Raw genomic sequence first — 18357 nt, 5'->3', positions numbered from 1 at the left:
TGAAATGAAGCAAGTCAGAGCTAAATATCAAATAACCACCTTCTACTCTTAGTACCGCTGATGTTGTCTTCTCTCCGTACTCATTGTGGACAACGCAGCTGTACAATCCTTGGTCTACCAGCTGAACATTACATATGGTAAGTAACTGAGCATTGCCATTTTGTGACTGCTTCACTCTCTTAGATTCCTCTATCTTTACACCTTCATGAGTCCAGGTTACATCAACGGAAGGTTCTTCTGAGACACAGAGGAATTGAGCCGTGTCGCCGCACTTTACAGAGAGGTCCTGAAGATGCAGGAGAATCCTTGGTGCTTCATCCATTGGCTCTTCAGCACATTTCTCAGAAAACTCAGTGCTTTCTGCAATTTGTGAAAGGGATGCAGTATGGTGCAACTCTACATCTCGAATGGATGTAGCCGTGTGGGTGGAACTTTGAGATACACCTTCAAAAACCTGAAATTCATATTCATATGATGATCCTTGAAATGACTTAATTTCGCTTTGGGATATTTTGCTCTCCTGCTTTGTGAAACAGGAATCTGCCACTGCCTGGGACTTGGTGGACTCTCTTACATTTTTCCCAGAACTTTGCCTAGCTAGGGCTTGCACTGTACAATCAAGTGACAAGAAAAAGAAAAGAACATTAGGATCTAAGTTTTGTCACCTGGCTAGGTTAGTAACATAAAATGGCATGGAAGATGAAGATGAAAGACGTCACTGTTACTTGGAAGCAGCATGCCAGATGCAGTGTGCTCCAGGATGTCAGGGTGACACAAAAGAAAATTCATTCCCAGTGATCCAGTGATGGATGGATGATGAAGGCTCATGCGGATGCCATACAGTATCTGCTTCCTTCTTTTTGTTGTCATTGCAGCTATCCAGAATGACATAGCCGCTCCCTCTTTTTTTCTGACTCTATTCGGGATATCATTTGTCCTCCCTCCACCATATACTTTATCAAAAATATGTAGCAAATAAATCATTAATGATGCAATGATGAGATGCTGTTTAGAAAAGTAAAAATGTCAAGCAAACTTGATGCCTAACCAAATAATAACTAGTGTAATGCCCAGAACACGTACTTCAGTGAGATTTAAAGTACACTGGTTAAACTATAATTGAGGACTTAGGGGCACCTGGGTGTTACTTTGTTAATAAATTATGGACCGACCACAATATGCACCAAGACACACAGCAGAGACTCTCATTAGTAACAGTGGGAGTAGGAGGGATGCAGCAGATCAAAGTCTTTGAAGCAAGCCAGGCTTTCTTTACCTTTTGGAGTCACTGTGAGTATAGCTGCACAAATGGCTTCCCCAGCGCTATTGGCTGCTTTGCAAGAGTACTGGCCGGCATGCTCTGAGTAAGCATCAACTATAAGCATTAAAGCCATGCCTGTGGACTCCTCAAAATGGAAAACTACATCTTTTGTTGGTAGAATTGGTTGCTGGTTATGCAACCACTGGATTTCTGGCTTGGGAATGCCAGAAACCCTGGCATGGAATCTGACTGTCTCCCCGCTGTGCACCCTGAGGCTTGATAGAGGCTGGATGAAGATGGGCTTTTGGCCAAGGGGCTCCTTCTTAAATGAAACTGATGAAGAGACATGCCATTGAGAGTCTGATGTAACTTCTTCAAGTTTGCTAAATCCTGAAAAGAAGCATGCCAACCTTTAATGTCTTACCCTGCACTGAAACCAGAACTTACTGCGAGTTGTCTACAGATCTGTTGTAAATTTCAGTGGTGAACTAGAATCCAGACCAATCCTGATGCCTTGTCAACGTATGTCACTACATACACACATTGATTCAAAGTCACACAAGTTCCCTTCCATTTTCCAGACAAACATGCTGAGACATAACTAGTCTAAGGAACTTCACTACATTGTGTACGAAGGCAGTCGTGGAGTATGCAATTCAGTTTAGGTATTCTTGTTTTCTGTTGTTATTTTTTTCCCTCTGGTTGTCAAACCAGCTTTTCTTTTTTGTAAACCACACTACACTGATTATTAAGAAAACCTCTGGTTATTATAATAAGTGTTTAAAATCAAGGAAAAAAGCAAAAGTTGCCCTAACTCTTTATGTATTTGTATATGCTTAATATTACAGAGACTATTTTAGCTCAGGAAAAGCAGCCTGATTCTATAAAAATACTATCTCATTTTGAATCAAAGTGCCCCCCACCCCGATACTGAGGAAGTGTTTCTGACTGCAGCTGAAGAGCCCCAAGTAACAGAGATGTTAAACCATCTTACAGTGGAGCCCCTCAACCCTCAGGCATTCTTTGAATGACAGTAAACACATCCAGCTGGTGTGCAGACCTGAAATCACCCACTGTGGCTTCTGTGAAATCAGAATTGTGTCAGTACAATGGTGGGATGGTAACACTCTTAGATTTAAAAACATTTTTTTCAGAATTTGCATCCTAGCCAGATGAGAATACACATCTATCTAATTCTTTAGCATATTCTCCCCTTTCTGATACACGCTGATCAGGAAGCAGGAAAGCTGATGATGAGAGCAAGACATTACAAAACTCTATGGAGACAAAGCAGGGCAAAATAAAAAATGATGGTTTGTGATTCATAATGAGAAGGGGTAACCGAAAAGCGAGAACGTCACATATAACATGGAAACAGTTAGTCACATTAAGAGAATGGTAGGACCAACGATGATTTACGTGAAATCCTTAGTGATTTGGTACTGACATTGTGAGATTAGATCCATATTTAAATGTGGTTCTTAAAGTTGTTTTACTGTACCTTCCAGTCTCAAAGTGGCTGTGCTTGATACTTGACCTACAGCATTACTAGCAACAAAAGTATAAATTCCTTCATCTTCTGGAAAAGCTTCAGCAATTTCCAGTTGGTAAGTGTCTTCAAACTGAGTCATTTTAAAGAACCGAGATGGCTTGATTTTCTTGTCTTTGCTGTACCAAGACACTTTTAGATCTGTAACGTGAAAGGAAAAGGATCTTTAAATCACTGGAACAAGTGGATATTTTTATTTACCTGCAAACACAATATTGACTATATTAGTGACTAATTTTATATTTATCTAAATAACATTATACTTTTCTTTTGGGCATGCCACATCTGATCTTATATAATTTCTTTTCATTTTTAAGAAGGAAACATGATTCTAGAAAAATCCAGCTTATAGATGGGTTATAATGTTTGAAAATTTACAATTTTAGTTATATTCTTTTTAACCATTTGCCTGTCATGCTATGGAAGCAAAGATAAGGTTTTGACATGTTCAGTCAAATGAGAAAAAGACTGTCCTGAGAAACAGTCATCATAAAGGGTTTGATCTGAGATTGTGGTTACCTACTGAGACAGGAAGTGAGGGATATCTGCACGCTGGTTAGGCAGAAAGACTCATCAAAAACAGACCTGAGAAGATGAACATTCCATAAAGTCTAAAAGAGACACCCTTAAGGGATGAAGAAAAAAATCTCTATTATTTTGTTACCAATAGGCAAGCATTGGAAGGTCTCAGCACAAAAGAAAAATTTTTAAATGGAAAGAGTCATGAAATTTGGGCATCCTAGATATATTTGGCTTTTTTCAAAGTAGGAGTAATAATAAATAATAATAAAACTAGCGAGTAGGAACCAAGATGGCGGAGTAGAAGGAGGTGCTCTCACTCCCTCTTGTGAGAACACCAGAATTACAACTAGCTGCTGGACAATCATCGACAGGAAGACACTGGAACTCACCAAAAAAGATACCCCACATCCAAAGACAAAGGAGAAGCCACAATGAGATGGTAGGAGGGGTGCAATCACAGTAAAATCAAATCCCATAACTGCTGGGTGGGTGACTCACAGACTGGAGAACACTTATCCCACAGAAGTCCACCCACTGGAGTGAAGGTTCTGAGCCCCATGTCAGGCTTCCCAACCTGGGGGTCCGGCAACGGGAGGAGGAATTCCTAGAGAATCAGACTTTGAAGCCTAGTGGGATTTGAATACAGGACTTCAACACGGCTGGGGGAAACAGAGACTCCACGCTTGGAGGCACACACAAAGTATTGTGTGCATCGGGACCCAGGGGAAGGAGCAGTGAACCCAGGGAAGACTGAACCAGATCTACCTGCTAGTGTTGGAGGGTCTCCTGCAGAGGCAGGGGGTGGCTGTGGGTCAATGTGGGGACAAGGACACTGGCAGCAGAAGTTCTGGGAAGTACTCCTTGGCGTGAGCCCTCCCAGAGTCTGTCATTAGCCACACCAAAGAGCCCAGGTAGGCTCCAGTGTTGGGTTGCCTCAGGCCAAACAACCAACAGGGAGGGAACCCAGCCCCTCCCATCAGCAGTCAGGCCGATTAAAGTTCTACTGAGCTCTGCCCACCAGAGCAACAGTCAGCTCTACCCACCACCAGTCCCTCCCATCAGGAAACTTACACAAGCCTCTTAGATAGCCTCATCCACCAGAGGGCAGACAGCAGAAGCAAGAAGAACCATAATCCTGTAGCCTGTGGAACAAAAACCACATTCACAGAAAGACAGACAAGATGAAAAGGCAGAGGGCTATGTACCAGATGAAGGAACAAGATAAAACCCCAGAAAAACAGCTAAATGAAGTGGAGATAGGCAACCTTCCAGAAAAAGAATTCAGAATAATGACAGTGAAGATGATCCAGGACCTCGGAAAAAGAATGGAGGCAAAGATCGAGAAGATGCAAGAAATGTTTAACAAAGACCTAGAAGAATTAAAGAACAAACAAACAGAGATGAACAATACAATAACTGAAATGAAAACTACACTAGAAGGAATCAAGAGCAGAATAACTGAGGCAGAAGAATGGATAAGTGACCTGGAAGACAGAATAGTGGAATTCACTGCTGCAGAACAGAACAAAGAAAAAAAGAATGAAAAGAAGTGAAGACAGCCTAAGAGACCACTGGGACAACATTAAATGCAACAACATTCACATTATAGGGGTCCCAGAAGGAGAAGAGAGAGAGAAAGGACCAGAGAAAATATTTCAAGAGATTATAGTCGAAAACTTCCCTAACATGGGAAAGGAAAGAGCCACCCAAGTCCAGGAAGGGCAGTGAGTCCCATACAGGATAAACGCAAGGAGAAACACGCCAAGACACATAGTAATCAAATTGGCAAAAAATAAAGACAAAGAAAAATTATTAAAACAGCAAGGGAAAAATGACAACATACAAGGGAACTCCCATAAGGTTAACAGCTGATTTCTCAGCACAAACTCTACAAGCCAGAAGGGAATGGCATGAAATACTTAAAGTGATGAAAGGAAAGAACCTACAACCAAGATTACTCAACCCAGCAAGGATCTCATTCAGATTCGATGGAGAAATCAAAAGCTTTACAGACAAGCAAAAGCTAAGAGAATTCAGCACCACCAAACCAGCTCTACAACAAATGCTAAAGGAACTTCTCTAAGTGGGAAACACAAGAGAAGAAAAGGACCTACAGAAACAAACCCAAAACAGTTAAGACAATAGTCATAGGAACATACATATCGATAATCACCTTAAACATGAATGGATTAAATGCTCCAACCAAAAGACACAGGTTTCCTGAATGGATACAAAAACAAGACCCATCTGTATGCTGTCTACAAGAGACCCACTTCAGACCTAGGGACACATACAGACTGAAAGTGAGGGAATGGATAAAGATATTCCATGCAAATGGAAATCAAAAGAAAGCTGGAGTAGCAATACTCATATCAGATAAAATAGACTTTAAAATAAAGAATGTTACAAGAGACAAGGAAGGACACTACATAATGATCAAGGGATCAATCCAAGAAGAAGATGTAACAATTATAAATATATATGCACCCAACATAGGAGCACCTCAATACATAAAGCAACTGCTAACAGCTCTAAAAGAGGAAATCGACAGTAACACAATAATAGTGGGGGACTTTAACACCTCACTTACACCAATGGACAGATCATCCAAAATGAAAATAAATAAGGAAACAGAAGCTTTAAATGACACAAAAGACCAGATAGATTTAATTGATATTTATAGGATATTCCATCCAAAAACAGCAGATTACACTTTCTTCTCGAGTGCACACAGAACATTCTCCAGGACAGATCACATCCTGGGTCACAAATCAAGCCTCAGCAAATTTAAGAAAGTTGAAATCATATGAAGCATCTTTTCTGACCACAATGCTATGGAATTAGAAATGAATTACAGGGAAAAAAACATAAAAAACACAAACACATGGAAGTTAAACAATACATTACTAAATAACCAAGAGATCACTGAAGAAATCAAAAAGGAAATGAAAAAATACCTAGAGACAAATGACAATGAAAACAAGACGATCAAAAACCTACGGGATGCAGCAAAAGCAGTTCTAAGAGGGAAGTTTATAGCTATACAAGCCTACCTCAAGAAACAAGAAAAATCTCAAATAAACAATCTAAACTTACACCTAAAGGAACTAGAGAAAGAAGAACAAAGAAAACCCAAGGTTAGTAGAAGGAAAGAAATCATAAAGATCAGAGCAGAAATAAATGAAATAGAAACAAAGAAAACAATAGCAAAGATCAATAAAACTAAAAGCTGGTTCTTTGAGAAGATAAACAAAATTGATAAACCATTAGCCCGACTCATCAAGAGGGAGAGGACTCAAATCCATAAAATCAGAAATGAAAAAGGAGAAGTTACAACAGACACCACAGAAATACAAAGCATCCTAAGAGACTACTACAAGCAACTCTATGCCAATAAAATGGACAACCTGGAAGAAATGGACAAACTCTTAGAAAGGTATAACCTTCCAAGACTGAACCAGGAAAAATAGAAAATATGAACAGACCAATCACAAGTAATGAAATTGAAACTGTGATTAAAAATTTTCCAACAAACAAAAGTCCAGGACCAGATGGCTTCACAGATGAATTCTATCAAACATTTAGAGAAGAGCTAATACCCATCCTTCTCAAACTCTTCCAAAAATTTCAGAGGAAGGAACACTCCCAAACTCATTCTATGAGGCCACCATCACCCTGATACCAAAATCAGACAAAGATATTACAAAAAAAGAACATTACAGACCAATATCACTGATGAATACAGATGCAAAAATCCTCAACAAAATACTAGAAAACAGAATCCAACAGCACATTAAAAGGATCATACACCATGATCAAGTGGGGTTTATTCCAGGAATGCAAGGATTCTTCAATATATGCAAATCAATCAATGTGATACACCATATTAACAAATTGAAGAATAAAAACCATAGGATCATCTCAATAGATGCAGAAAAAGCTTTTGACAAAATTCAACACCCATTTATGATAAAAACTCTCCAGAAAGTGGGCACAGAGGGAACCTACCTCAACATAATAAAGGCCATATACAACAAACACACAGCAAACATCATTCTCAATGGTGAAAAACTGAAAGCATTTCCTTTAAGATCAGGAACAAGACAAGGATTTCCACTCTCACCACTATTATTCAACATAGTTTTGGAAGTCCTAGCCACGGAAATCAGAGAAGGAAAAGAAAAAAATGGAATACAAATTGGAAAAGAAGAGTAAAACTGTCAGTGTTTGCAGATGACATACTATACATAGAGAATCCTAAAAATGCCACTAGAAAACTACTAGAGCTAATCAATGAATTTGGTAAAGTTGCAGGATACAAAATTAATGCACAGAAATCCCTTGCATTCCTATACACTAATGATGAAAAATCTGAAAGAGAAATTAAGGAAACACTCCCATTCACCATTGGAACAAAAAGAATAAAATACCTAGGAATAAACCTACCTAGGGAGACAAAAGACCTGTATGCAGAAAACTATAAGACACTGATGCAAGAAATTAAAGATGATACCAACAGATGGAGAGATATACCATGCTCTTGGATTGGAAGAATCAATATTGTGAAAATGACTATACTACCCAAAGCAATCTACAGATTCAATGCAATCCCTATCAAATTACCAATGGCATTTTTTATAGAACTTGAGCAAAAAATCTTAAAATTTGTATGGAGACACAAAAGACCCTGAATAGCCAAAGCAGTCTTGAGGAAAAAAAACGGAGCTGGAGGAATCAGACTCCCTGACTTTAGACTATACTACAAAGCTACAGTAATCAAGACAATATGGTACTGGCACAAAAACAGAAACATAGATCAATGGAACAAGATAGAAAGCCCAGAGATAAACCCACGCACCTATGGTCAACTAATCTATGCCAAAGGAGGCAAGGATATGCAATGGAGAAAAGACAGACTCTTCAACATGTGGTTCTGGGAAAACTGGACAGCTACATGTAAAAGAATGAAATTAGAACACTCCCTAATACCATACACAAAAATAAACTCAAAATGGATTTGAGACCTAAATGTAAGGCCAGACACTATAAAACTCTTAGAGGAAAACACAGGAAGGTCACTCTTTGACATAAATCACAGCAAGATCTTTTTTGATCCACCTCCTAGAGTAATAGAAATAAAAACAAAAATAAACAAATGGGACCTAATGAAACTTCAAAGCTTTTGCACAGCAAAGGAAACCATAAACAAGACCAAAAGACAACCCTCAGAATGGGAAAAAATATTTGTAAGCGAATCAATGGACAAAGGATTAAACTCCAAGATATATAAACAGCTCATGCAGCTCAATATTAAAGAAACAAACAACCCAATCCAAAAAGGGGCAGAAGACCTAAATAGACATTTCTCCAAAGAAGGCATACAGATGGCCAAGAAGCACATGAAAAGCTGCTCAACATCACTAATTATTAGAGAAATGCAAATCAAAACTACAATGAGGTATCACCTCACACCAGTTAGAATGGGCATCATCAGAAAATCTACAAACAACAAATGCTGGAGAGGGTGTGGAGAAAAGGGAACCCTCTTGCACTGTTGGTGGGAATGTAAATTGATACAACCACTATGGAGAACAGTATGGAGGTTCCTTAAAAAACTAAAAATAGAATTACCATATGATCCAGCAATCCCACTACTGGGCATATACCTGAGAAAACCATAATTCAAAAAGACACACTCATTGCAGCACTATTTACAATAGCCAGGTCATGGAAGCAACCTAAATGCACATCAACAGACGAATGGATAAAGAAGTTGTGGTACATATATACAATGGAATATTACTGAGCCATAAAAAGGAACGAAATTGGGTCATTTGTTGAGACATGGATGGATCTAGAGACCGTCATACAGAGTGACGTAAGTCAGAAAGAGAAAAACAAATATCGTATATTAACGCATGTATGTGGAACCTAGAAAAATGGTACAGATGAACCAGTTTGCAGGGCAGAAGTTGAGACACAGATGTAGAGAACAAACGTATGGACACCAAGGGGGGGAAAGCCGCAGGGGGGTGGGGATTGTGGTGTGATGAATTGGGCGATTGGGATTGACATGTATACACTGATGTGCATAAAATTGATGACTAATAAGAAACTGCTGTATAAAAAAAAAATTAAAAAAAAATCTAGCTATTTCCACACAAGGATTTGAACCATCTTAAAATGATAGAAAATAAAAACCCCAAATCAAGGATAAATATTACTATGTTGTTACAGTTTAAGATGATGTGTACTTTAAAAAAAAATATACTTCCATTAATGCAATAGCCCTGTAAGTCAAGCGTGGATTCAAATTTAGTTACTTGTTTTAAAAGCCAAAAATCAGAAGCCATCTTGTTTTTGAAATGTGGTCACTATATTACCTCCTTATCTCAATACCACCCATGGGGATCTTCTAATAGTCCAGTCCTCTAGTATTTGTTTGCACTGTTGCATAAATATTGGTTTATGAATATTCCCCTGCTTCCCACTAGGGTAGTTGTTATAAACTACAAGTTCCCCTTTTAAAGAGACAAATCTTTTTATTTCCTTAGATAGCAAGGTAAGGTAGGAAATGGAATCCTGACACTACAATTTACCAGCTGTGTGACCTTAGACATGTCGGTTAATCTCTGGAACAGTCTTCTCATTTGTAAAATAAGAATAATTCATGGGCTATAAAATTGCTGTGTGAATTCAATGACATACACAGAGGAAAGGGTTTTATAAACCACAGGCACAAGTCAGTCATTAAAGTGAGAATGTCTAACATCACAAGGGATCAGCAATAACTTACCTAATAAACAGGGCCATAGGATATATAAGTAATACCATCATCACATGGGATGTAAAAGTCATCCTACAAATACTTGGTTTGTTTGTTTAAACATCAATGGAAAGGGAAGGATGGAGAGTTTGGTACTCTCTCTCCCTCACAAGGTTCCCTGCTTATTCTTCCTGACAACTTCTTCCTTTGGTGAATTGAGTGAAGCAGGAGCACAGGCATGAATTATCAATAATAAATGAGCTAAAGGGCAAGACCTGTCTTGGTAATGGACTTGGTACTTTTTACCGGGCTGCCACTATCTGTGTCAGTCACTGGCCTCTCATGGCTTCTGTGAGGCCACCCCACTGCCCCAGTTCCTCACCCCCACCACTCCATTGTATTTGGTCCCTGAGTCTCGTTCATTCTACCTCCTGGACTCTTGCACAATCTACCCCCATCTTTCTCCTGACTCAGTTGTCAACACTTTCAAGCCTATTATAATATGATAGCCTCTCTGCTGGTCCGTTACTTTCAGCCTCACCTCCCACATCTGTCCATTCCTCCTTTCATGATCAGAGTGTTGTTTCTAAAAAGAAAACCTGATCATGTTACCCAGGGGTTTCAAAATCTCTCAGTGGCTCCTCAAAGTAAACAAGATAAAATCTAAAGTCCTAAGCACAGAATACCAACACTTTAGGATCTGGCCCTTGCCTTCTTTTCTAGCTTCTCATCCACTCATTGCATCACTTTCCAACCATACTTAAACCACTTGTTGCCAGCACGTGGAGTGTTCTGGCGAGCTTTTATGACTTTGTAAACGTTGTTGTCTGCCTGGAGCACGACTGTGCTCATGAGCCTATTAATTCTTCAATGTGCCGTCCGTGCATCTTTCTCCAGCTCTTTCCCAGACAGAGAGCACTGAGTAGGTGGGCTGTTACAGCACTTACAACCTTGGGATCTAGCTGTGCATGCACGTCTCCTCAGCTACACACTGAGCTCCATGAAGGCAAGAGACAGGTCCTGGCATCCCTAGAACCTAGTGTAATGTCTCAATAGCAGGAACACAGATGTTGGTAGAATAAAACAAAAAAAAAGCTTAAATGAACCGTGGGCATTCCTCATTGCTAAACTAATTGTTTATCATCTCACTTAGCTAGCTGCCACTCTGTAAGCCACCAAATGATACTGACCATTATCTGTAGAATGAGCACTAGCAAAAAGCTAGCTTTACTACAAGTTTTAAAATTCTACTTTTCCAAACTTCTCTTCCACCAGTAGGTGGCACCAGAGACCTTCAATAGATAACATTTCCACTTACAAAAGCACCACCAGATTGCTCAGGACCATGCTCCATGCTTCAGCAAAGTGCTGAGTTCCCAAAAACATGAGACTGGGGCCTCTGCAGATTCATATTTTTTTCCAATTTGCAGAAAGCAGAGCTGCACTTACTTTGTTTTTCTTTTTTTTTTTTTTTTTGCACTTACTTTCTTAAGGGAAGTTGTGTGAATATTTTCTGAGGGGCATGAAACGTGATATGGTGAGCTTTTATTTTAAAAGGCATTTATTCAGTGAATTTAATTTTTGTCATATAGAAAATACATTTATGAAAGGGTTCTAAAACCTCTGTATGTGTATTAATATTACCACACATAGAGAGTTAATGATCACATGAATTTATAAAGTCCATTCAAATATTTAAGGACATCAGTCACATTGAAAAGATATTTTTCTTTTTCTACCCCAATTGGAGTCTTGTAGAGAGCTTCAAATGTATGTTTGCAATGCCTTAAAGGCAAACTATAAAATGACTTATAAACTAAAGAGTACTATGCAAATATAGTTAAGACTACTACTTTAGATATTCCATATACATATGTTTATTTGAAAATTTTCCTCTAAAAATTCAATGAATGGATAAATTCTTTAGTATGGCTTTAGTGAATTTGATATTAAAATGCATTTTTCTTTTTAGTAGGATATCACCGAATCAGTCCTCATTTCTTAATATTTGGCATTTTTCAAATACCATGCTCTGAAGTCACAAAGTCTATAGTATTTATCTATGTTGGTCACCCAATACCAGACTTTTATGTTTCTATAATTCCTCTCAATGGTTGTAATAAAATTAATGTATTGAGCACCAGTCACTTGCTAGCCATGCCTGTAAGTGCTTTATATACCTCATGTCCTTTAATTATGCTCATAAAATCAAACAGGTCTATTTGGTTTCTAGATCAGCATCTCCATCCCAGAGGAGGAAATCATTAGGTGATAGAAGCCCAACTGAAATACTAATTTGCTTAAGAAACCGGCTCTTGGCAAGGTAGAGACTGGGCCATAACCCAATGGGAGAGGCACAATAAGAAAAACAAACGTTTATTAGGAGTGCTGTGAGATGCCCGAGCTTGGAGAATTTCCCCTTGTGGTGGTATACAACAGTCAAGCAAATGAGGGAGTGATTTTCATTCGGGATAAGGTTGATTTACCCTGTCCCTATGTGAGGTAGGTCTACAATCATCATTGGCTAGAAATGGCTCTAAACATTTTGCCTCATTCTACTAAGGTCAGACTCCTGGGGTGAGGGGAGGGGCCGGTGGTTCTGGGAAACATGCACCAATTAAAAATCATAACAGCTAACAGATGGAGGGATTACTGTATGAGGGGTGCTGCAATATGTGCTGATGTGGGTTAGCTGACATAATCATGACAATGATCTGAAGCCACTGATATCAGCCATTTAACAAGCATTCTTTTGTCCGATCAACAATTACTTACTGAGTACCTACTATGTATGGAGCTATTCTAGGACAAGGATCCACCCTTGCTTTCACAGAGCTTTCCTTCTAGTAGCTACAGCTTTCCAGGCACCATGTTCTCGGTACTAAGACAGAATCCCTGCCCTCATGAAATGTACCTTCTAAGACTGAATGCAATATTATCCTCACTTTATTCATGAGGGAAAGAGAACCAGAGAAATCAGGTATTTGCCGAAGGTCACAGAGTGGAGCCAAGACTCAAATCCAACCTCTCTGATCATAACGCCCCCACTTTTGTCCACTACAGGATACCACCTTCCAAAGGGATATGGCTTTTCACACAAGCACTGTCCATAGACTGAACAACGTCTTACATATAAATGGACTCTTAAAACATATGTAGATGCCATTATAATTAATCTAATAATAATTGTAGGGTTTGTTGTATTTTTTCAAGAGATAACAAAGTGTAACTACAATCATAAGGAAAACATGACATTTTTCAAGTTTAAAACAGAAAAACACTGAACTCATTCCTTTTTTGAAATTGTAGTTTAAAAAAGCACATAACATAAAATTTATCATCTTAACCATTTTTAGGTGTACAGTCCAGTAGCGGAAAACGCTGATCTAATTCTCAATTCAATAATCCAAGTAAGTGTTCTGCAAGATGCCCATGAAACTTCAAATTATGCATGAGAGGTAAGAAAACCTTTTCCTCACATCATTCTTTTTAAATATTAGCAACTCTACCTTTGCTTGTAAACCTACCTGTTCCAGAAACTCTGCATTGAAAGTGGGCTGGCCGTCCCTCAGAAGTGACAGTGTCCTGAAGTGGGGTGACGATGGCAGGAGGATAAACTGGCATTTCCTGATCAGGAGACACAACTTCTGGAACTAAAGGAAGGGACCACAGACTTGTCAGGAGTAAGGCAGCCTACAGACCTCACAGAATGAAGCATGCTGATTTCTCTTAATTTATCTGGCAGTGGAGCCCTTTTAAAGTTTCCAAGTTAGGTAGCAATCTACTTTTAGGAGCTCCAAGTTGTACTTTTAAATGCCCTGGGAGGACACAAAAGTGGGTTTCTTAGGTTTTACTTTAAAAGCTGAGAAGTAGCAAGGTACCTTCCACAGAGAGCGATGCTGAGGTAGTGACAATTCCATAGTCATTCTTGGCTTCACAGGTATAGACGGCCGCGTCCTCTGGGAAGGCTTCGATGAGCAGAAGTGTGTACTCTTGCCCATCGTGAAGGAATTTGCACTTGAAACCAGTGGAAAGCAGCTGCTCTTCCTTGTACCAGGAAATTTTGGGCTGTGGTCTGCCAGATATCACAGCACAGAAGCGGGCGGGCTTGCCAGATTGCACGGTAACAGGCTGGAGCTCCTGCAGAATTTGGGGCGGTTCTGGGGCTGGGAAGAAAAGAAAACAATAGCCCATGAAAACACAGGAAAGCACGGGAAAATCTATGTTAATTTGTTGCCAGGTGGTTATGTACCCCGAAACAAAACTTTGGAATGGTGATATCTTTACTTGCCTCAGAATATTAGAACATTCTTTGTGCTAAGAAGGAAAAAAAATTGGAATTTTGTCCCTAAGTAGAGGGAGATACTTTTGATATTTGATGGGGGGGTGATGCTGGGAGTGCTGAGTTTTTCAGCATAACACGGTCACCCCTTTCCTGGCTGGGATCTGGATCGGGGTGACAATGTCACAATGTCAGTCCTCTAAAGAATGCTAGAACACTTCCACATGCTACCTATTTTTAACAGTCGTTTGGGCAAATCATGTGGTGAGGTGGCTCATCCCATTCAGGTTCAGTTTTCAAGTATTTGTGTATATGTGATAGTCATTTTTTAATATACAGGTGCCAGTGAAGTGCAATCAGTATGCATGAATGAATGAATGTCATTTTAGGTCTAAAGGCAATTAGGTAATTTTTTTTAAAATTCAGCTTTCCTGTTATGCTAATTAAAACATATTCTTGGTGTTGTGATGACTGAGGGAAACTGGGTCGTTCATGGAACCAAGAAATGGGGAGAAATGACTTCTGTGAGGCTGATTTCTGACACAGCCATATGGGTAGACCTTTACTTCTCTGTGCCTCAGTTTCTCTACCACTAATATAGAAATAATAATAACTGGATACCATGACCATTTGGTCTTCTAGGGATCAGGGGGATGTTGGCAATATGGTTCATTTTTATGAAACTTGAGATTACTCTTACTGTTCCTTCATCTGTCTCAGGGGTATTTGTTCAGACAGGTAGGACCCAAGGTCAGGACAGGAATGGATCTAGACCAGCCTCAGATTCAGCTCTAAGGTTTCTAATGAGGAAAGTGGATGGTTTAATGGTGCTCCTCTGAGGACTTGGTAGCATATGGAATCCCCCACTAAAGTCAGACCCTGGTCCTAGGGCACGGAGCTCACCTGTGGCTTCCTAGGTTCTCCCAGGCATGCACTAACAGAGGCTGGAAATGCCCCACCAATCACTTGGTAGTGTTACTAGTATTCAAGCAGTTAGGGCCAAGGGTAGAGAACTAGAACAGCTGAAAACCATACCTAGAAACCCATTTGGGGTCTATTATAATCGACATACAGTGGATGTTCAATAATGTTGGCCAAACTAAATAAGGATCTAGCCATTAGGTGCCTTCTGTAAATAACATCTTGGTCCTTTTAACAGCTACCATCCCATTTCCACAGGTATAATATGAAAATAAATGTAATAACTTCAAACATATGAGTACCATGGGTTCTTGAGAAATTGCCTGGAAACTACCAGAACTTCAGTAAGTTGAAAGGGAGGATTATTACAGATGGATGCACAAAATATGTTAATATCTCTACCTACCATTGACGTAGAGGGTAACAGAACTCCTGTTCCTTCCTGCCACAAAGGTGTATTCACCAGCATCGCTATGCCTGGTCTCAGAGATAAACATCCGGTGGATTCTCCTCTCCACCACATACTGGTGTCGTTCTTGAACTTGGAAATTGATTTCAATGCCGTCTTTATACCAGTGGGCATCTACATCATCTTCATTGACCTCAAATTCAACGACAGCACGTTGTTTCTCAATAACCTTTTAAAGGAGCAACAGGAAAAGAAAATTGAAGCCCTGGTTTCCTTTCGATTTTAACCTGTTTCCAAAACAGCTCATTTGAAGAGCATGTCAAACCTATATGTTATGATATAGAAAACTGACTGGTTATCGCACATTCTAAGTTTTCCTGCATATCCTTGGACAAAAGGTGCCCATACTTCTTTTGCTTACATCTGCACGGAGGCAATGATTTCATCCTTAAATGTTTGCTTCTTAATCATAACAGAAATAATGACACTTTGTGGTACTTCCCTGGTGGCGCAGTGGTTAAGAATCCGCCCTGCCAATGCAGGGGACACAGGTTCAATCCTTCAATCCCTGGTCCGGGAAGATCCCACATGGCGTGGAGCAACTAAGCCCACGTACCACAACTACAGCCTGCACACCACAGCGGCTGAAGCTCGAGTGCCTAGAGCCTGTGTTCCGCAACAAGAGAAGCCACTGCAATGAGAAGCCTGTGCACTGCAACAAAGAGTAGCCCCCGCTCACTGCAACTAGAGAAAGCTTGCGCGCAGCAACAAAGACCCGACACAGCCAAAAGTAAATAATAAAATAAAAATAAAATAAAAAAGAAATAATGACACTTTACATCTGAAGGCTGTTTATCATTGACAAAGTTCTTTTAAGTTACTATTCAATTTGATTTCACATGATGTGAACCTTGTAGGCTAGGTAGGAACTATTATCCTCATTTTTAAAAGTGAGAAAATCAAGTTTCAGAATTGGTCAATAAAGGATGGAGGACATATTGGGTTATCTGACTATGCACTGAAGGCTTTTTCACTCTGGCCTAATGTAATGCCTGGCTCTCCTTGGACGAGCAATATGATAAACATGAGCTCAAGTGATACTTCCCTTCACATGTTATTGCCCCGTTATATCACGTGGGAAGACTGGCACCCATGAGGACAAGCCGTACATGTGCAGTCGAGAGCAAAGGCGTTTGCTCAGCATCCCTGCTAGGAATCCAGCTTTGCTCAAACTGGTCTTCCTCTTGGACCTCGGAGGGAGTTTTCCTAGTCAAGTCCCCACACAGCTGCCTCTCCAAGGTAGAAGGCTTCTGAGAAAATGCCACCTTGTTCTGAATTCCCTTAATTCCAGTTGCTGTGCGAACACCACAATTTAAATTTTAGCTCCTTTAGGGTTGATGTTGCTTGGTAAGTGGCCATTTGACAGTGAAGTGTCTACAGCTGCTTTCATTAAAGTATTTAGACAGCTGCGAGGGATACACTTATTCCCTAAGCGAGAGGAAACTGTGACTAAGTTGATGTCAGCACAAGAGTGTAAGCTGGTAGGGATAAGCTGATTTCATTTTTTTAGAAGACTGTGGTTAGAAAATTTAAAAGTCAAAAAATTAAGTGACATTCTCTATGAGGACACGGGGATGGGGAAGGGTAAGCTGGGACGAAGAGAGAGAGTGGCATGGACCTATCTACACTACCAAATGTGAAATAGATAGCTAGTGGGAAGCAGCCACATAGCACAGGGAGATCATCTCGGTGCTTTGTGTCCACCTAGAGGGGTGGGATAGGGAGAGTGGGAGGGAGATGCAAAAGGGAGGGGATATGGGGATATATGTATATGTACAGCTGATTCGCTTTGTTATAAAGCAGAAACTAACACACCATTGTAAAGCAATTATACTCCAATAAAGATGTTAAAAAAAAATAAGTGACGAAATGATAGATTAGGAGCTACTGAGGACTCCTCCAAAAATTCAGCATGTGGACAATTACCTGAACCTCCCTTTTAATGCTTCGGATGCGAACGTCTCTGCCCTCTACAAAGAGGCTGGCAGTGGACATGTTGCCTCCAGCCACCACTGTGTACTTCCCAGCATCAGACATCCGGGTGGATGGGATCAGAAGGCGGTGGACGTATTTCTCCTTCTGTATCTTTATTCTATGGAATAAATAAATAAATAAATTGAGGTTTATTCTATGGAATAAATAAATAAATAAATTGAGGTTTAACGTATGATGACTCAAAGGAAACTGGGAATCACTGGGATGTGGCAAACAAACCAACGGACCTGTCCACAAGCTGTAGCTCTTGGCCATCTTTCATCCACTGCACAGTGATGTCAGGTTCAGAAACTTCACATTCAAACATGGCTCGCTTCTTCTCGAGAACCTTAATGTCTTTAATGTGTTTCCTAAATTCTATATGACGAGCTGGAGAACAGCGTGTAAAAAAATTAATCTTTCTAACAGCTTTGCTAAGATATAATTCACATACTATACAAGTCACCCAGTGAAAGTATACAATTCAGTGGCTTTCAGTATATTCAGAGTTGTGCAACCATCACCATAATTAATTTCAAAGCATTCTCATTACCCCCAAAAGAGACCATGTACCCCTTAGCCATCACCCTCCAGACCCCTCCCTTTGTCCTCC

At 39.9% G+C, this 18357-nt stretch overlaps 1 protein-coding gene across 1 annotated transcript in view; it reads right to left on the bottom strand.

Annotated features, from left to right (window-relative positions):
• The window catches only part of TTN (titin), a 277521-nt gene that overhangs the window by 220142 nt on the left and 39022 nt on the right, over window positions 1-18357 (bottom strand). Inside the window, exons 39-44 of the mRNA XM_029224548.1 lie at window positions 17993-18134; window positions 17697-17862; window positions 15708-15939; window positions 13980-14264; window positions 13626-13751; window positions 2763-2951 (exon numbers count right to left, since the gene is read on the bottom strand). Coding sequence (XP_029080381.1) covers window positions 2763-2951; window positions 13626-13751; window positions 13980-14264; window positions 15708-15939; window positions 17697-17862; window positions 17993-18134 — 1140 coding nt within the window. The remainder of the gene's footprint in view (window positions 1-2762; window positions 2952-13625; window positions 13752-13979; window positions 14265-15707; window positions 15940-17696; window positions 17863-17992; window positions 18135-18357) is intronic.

This window comes from Monodon monoceros, unplaced genomic scaffold (assembly GCF_005190385.1).
Source record: "Monodon monoceros isolate NGI ecotype Baffin Bay Population unplaced genomic scaffold, NGI_Narwhal_1 Super_Scaffold_16, whole genome shotgun sequence".
NCBI lineage: Eukaryota > Metazoa > Chordata > Mammalia > Artiodactyla > Monodontidae > Monodon > Monodon monoceros.
Note: the sequence above shows the minus strand (reverse complement) of the source record. Positions and strands in the feature narration are given on the sequence as shown.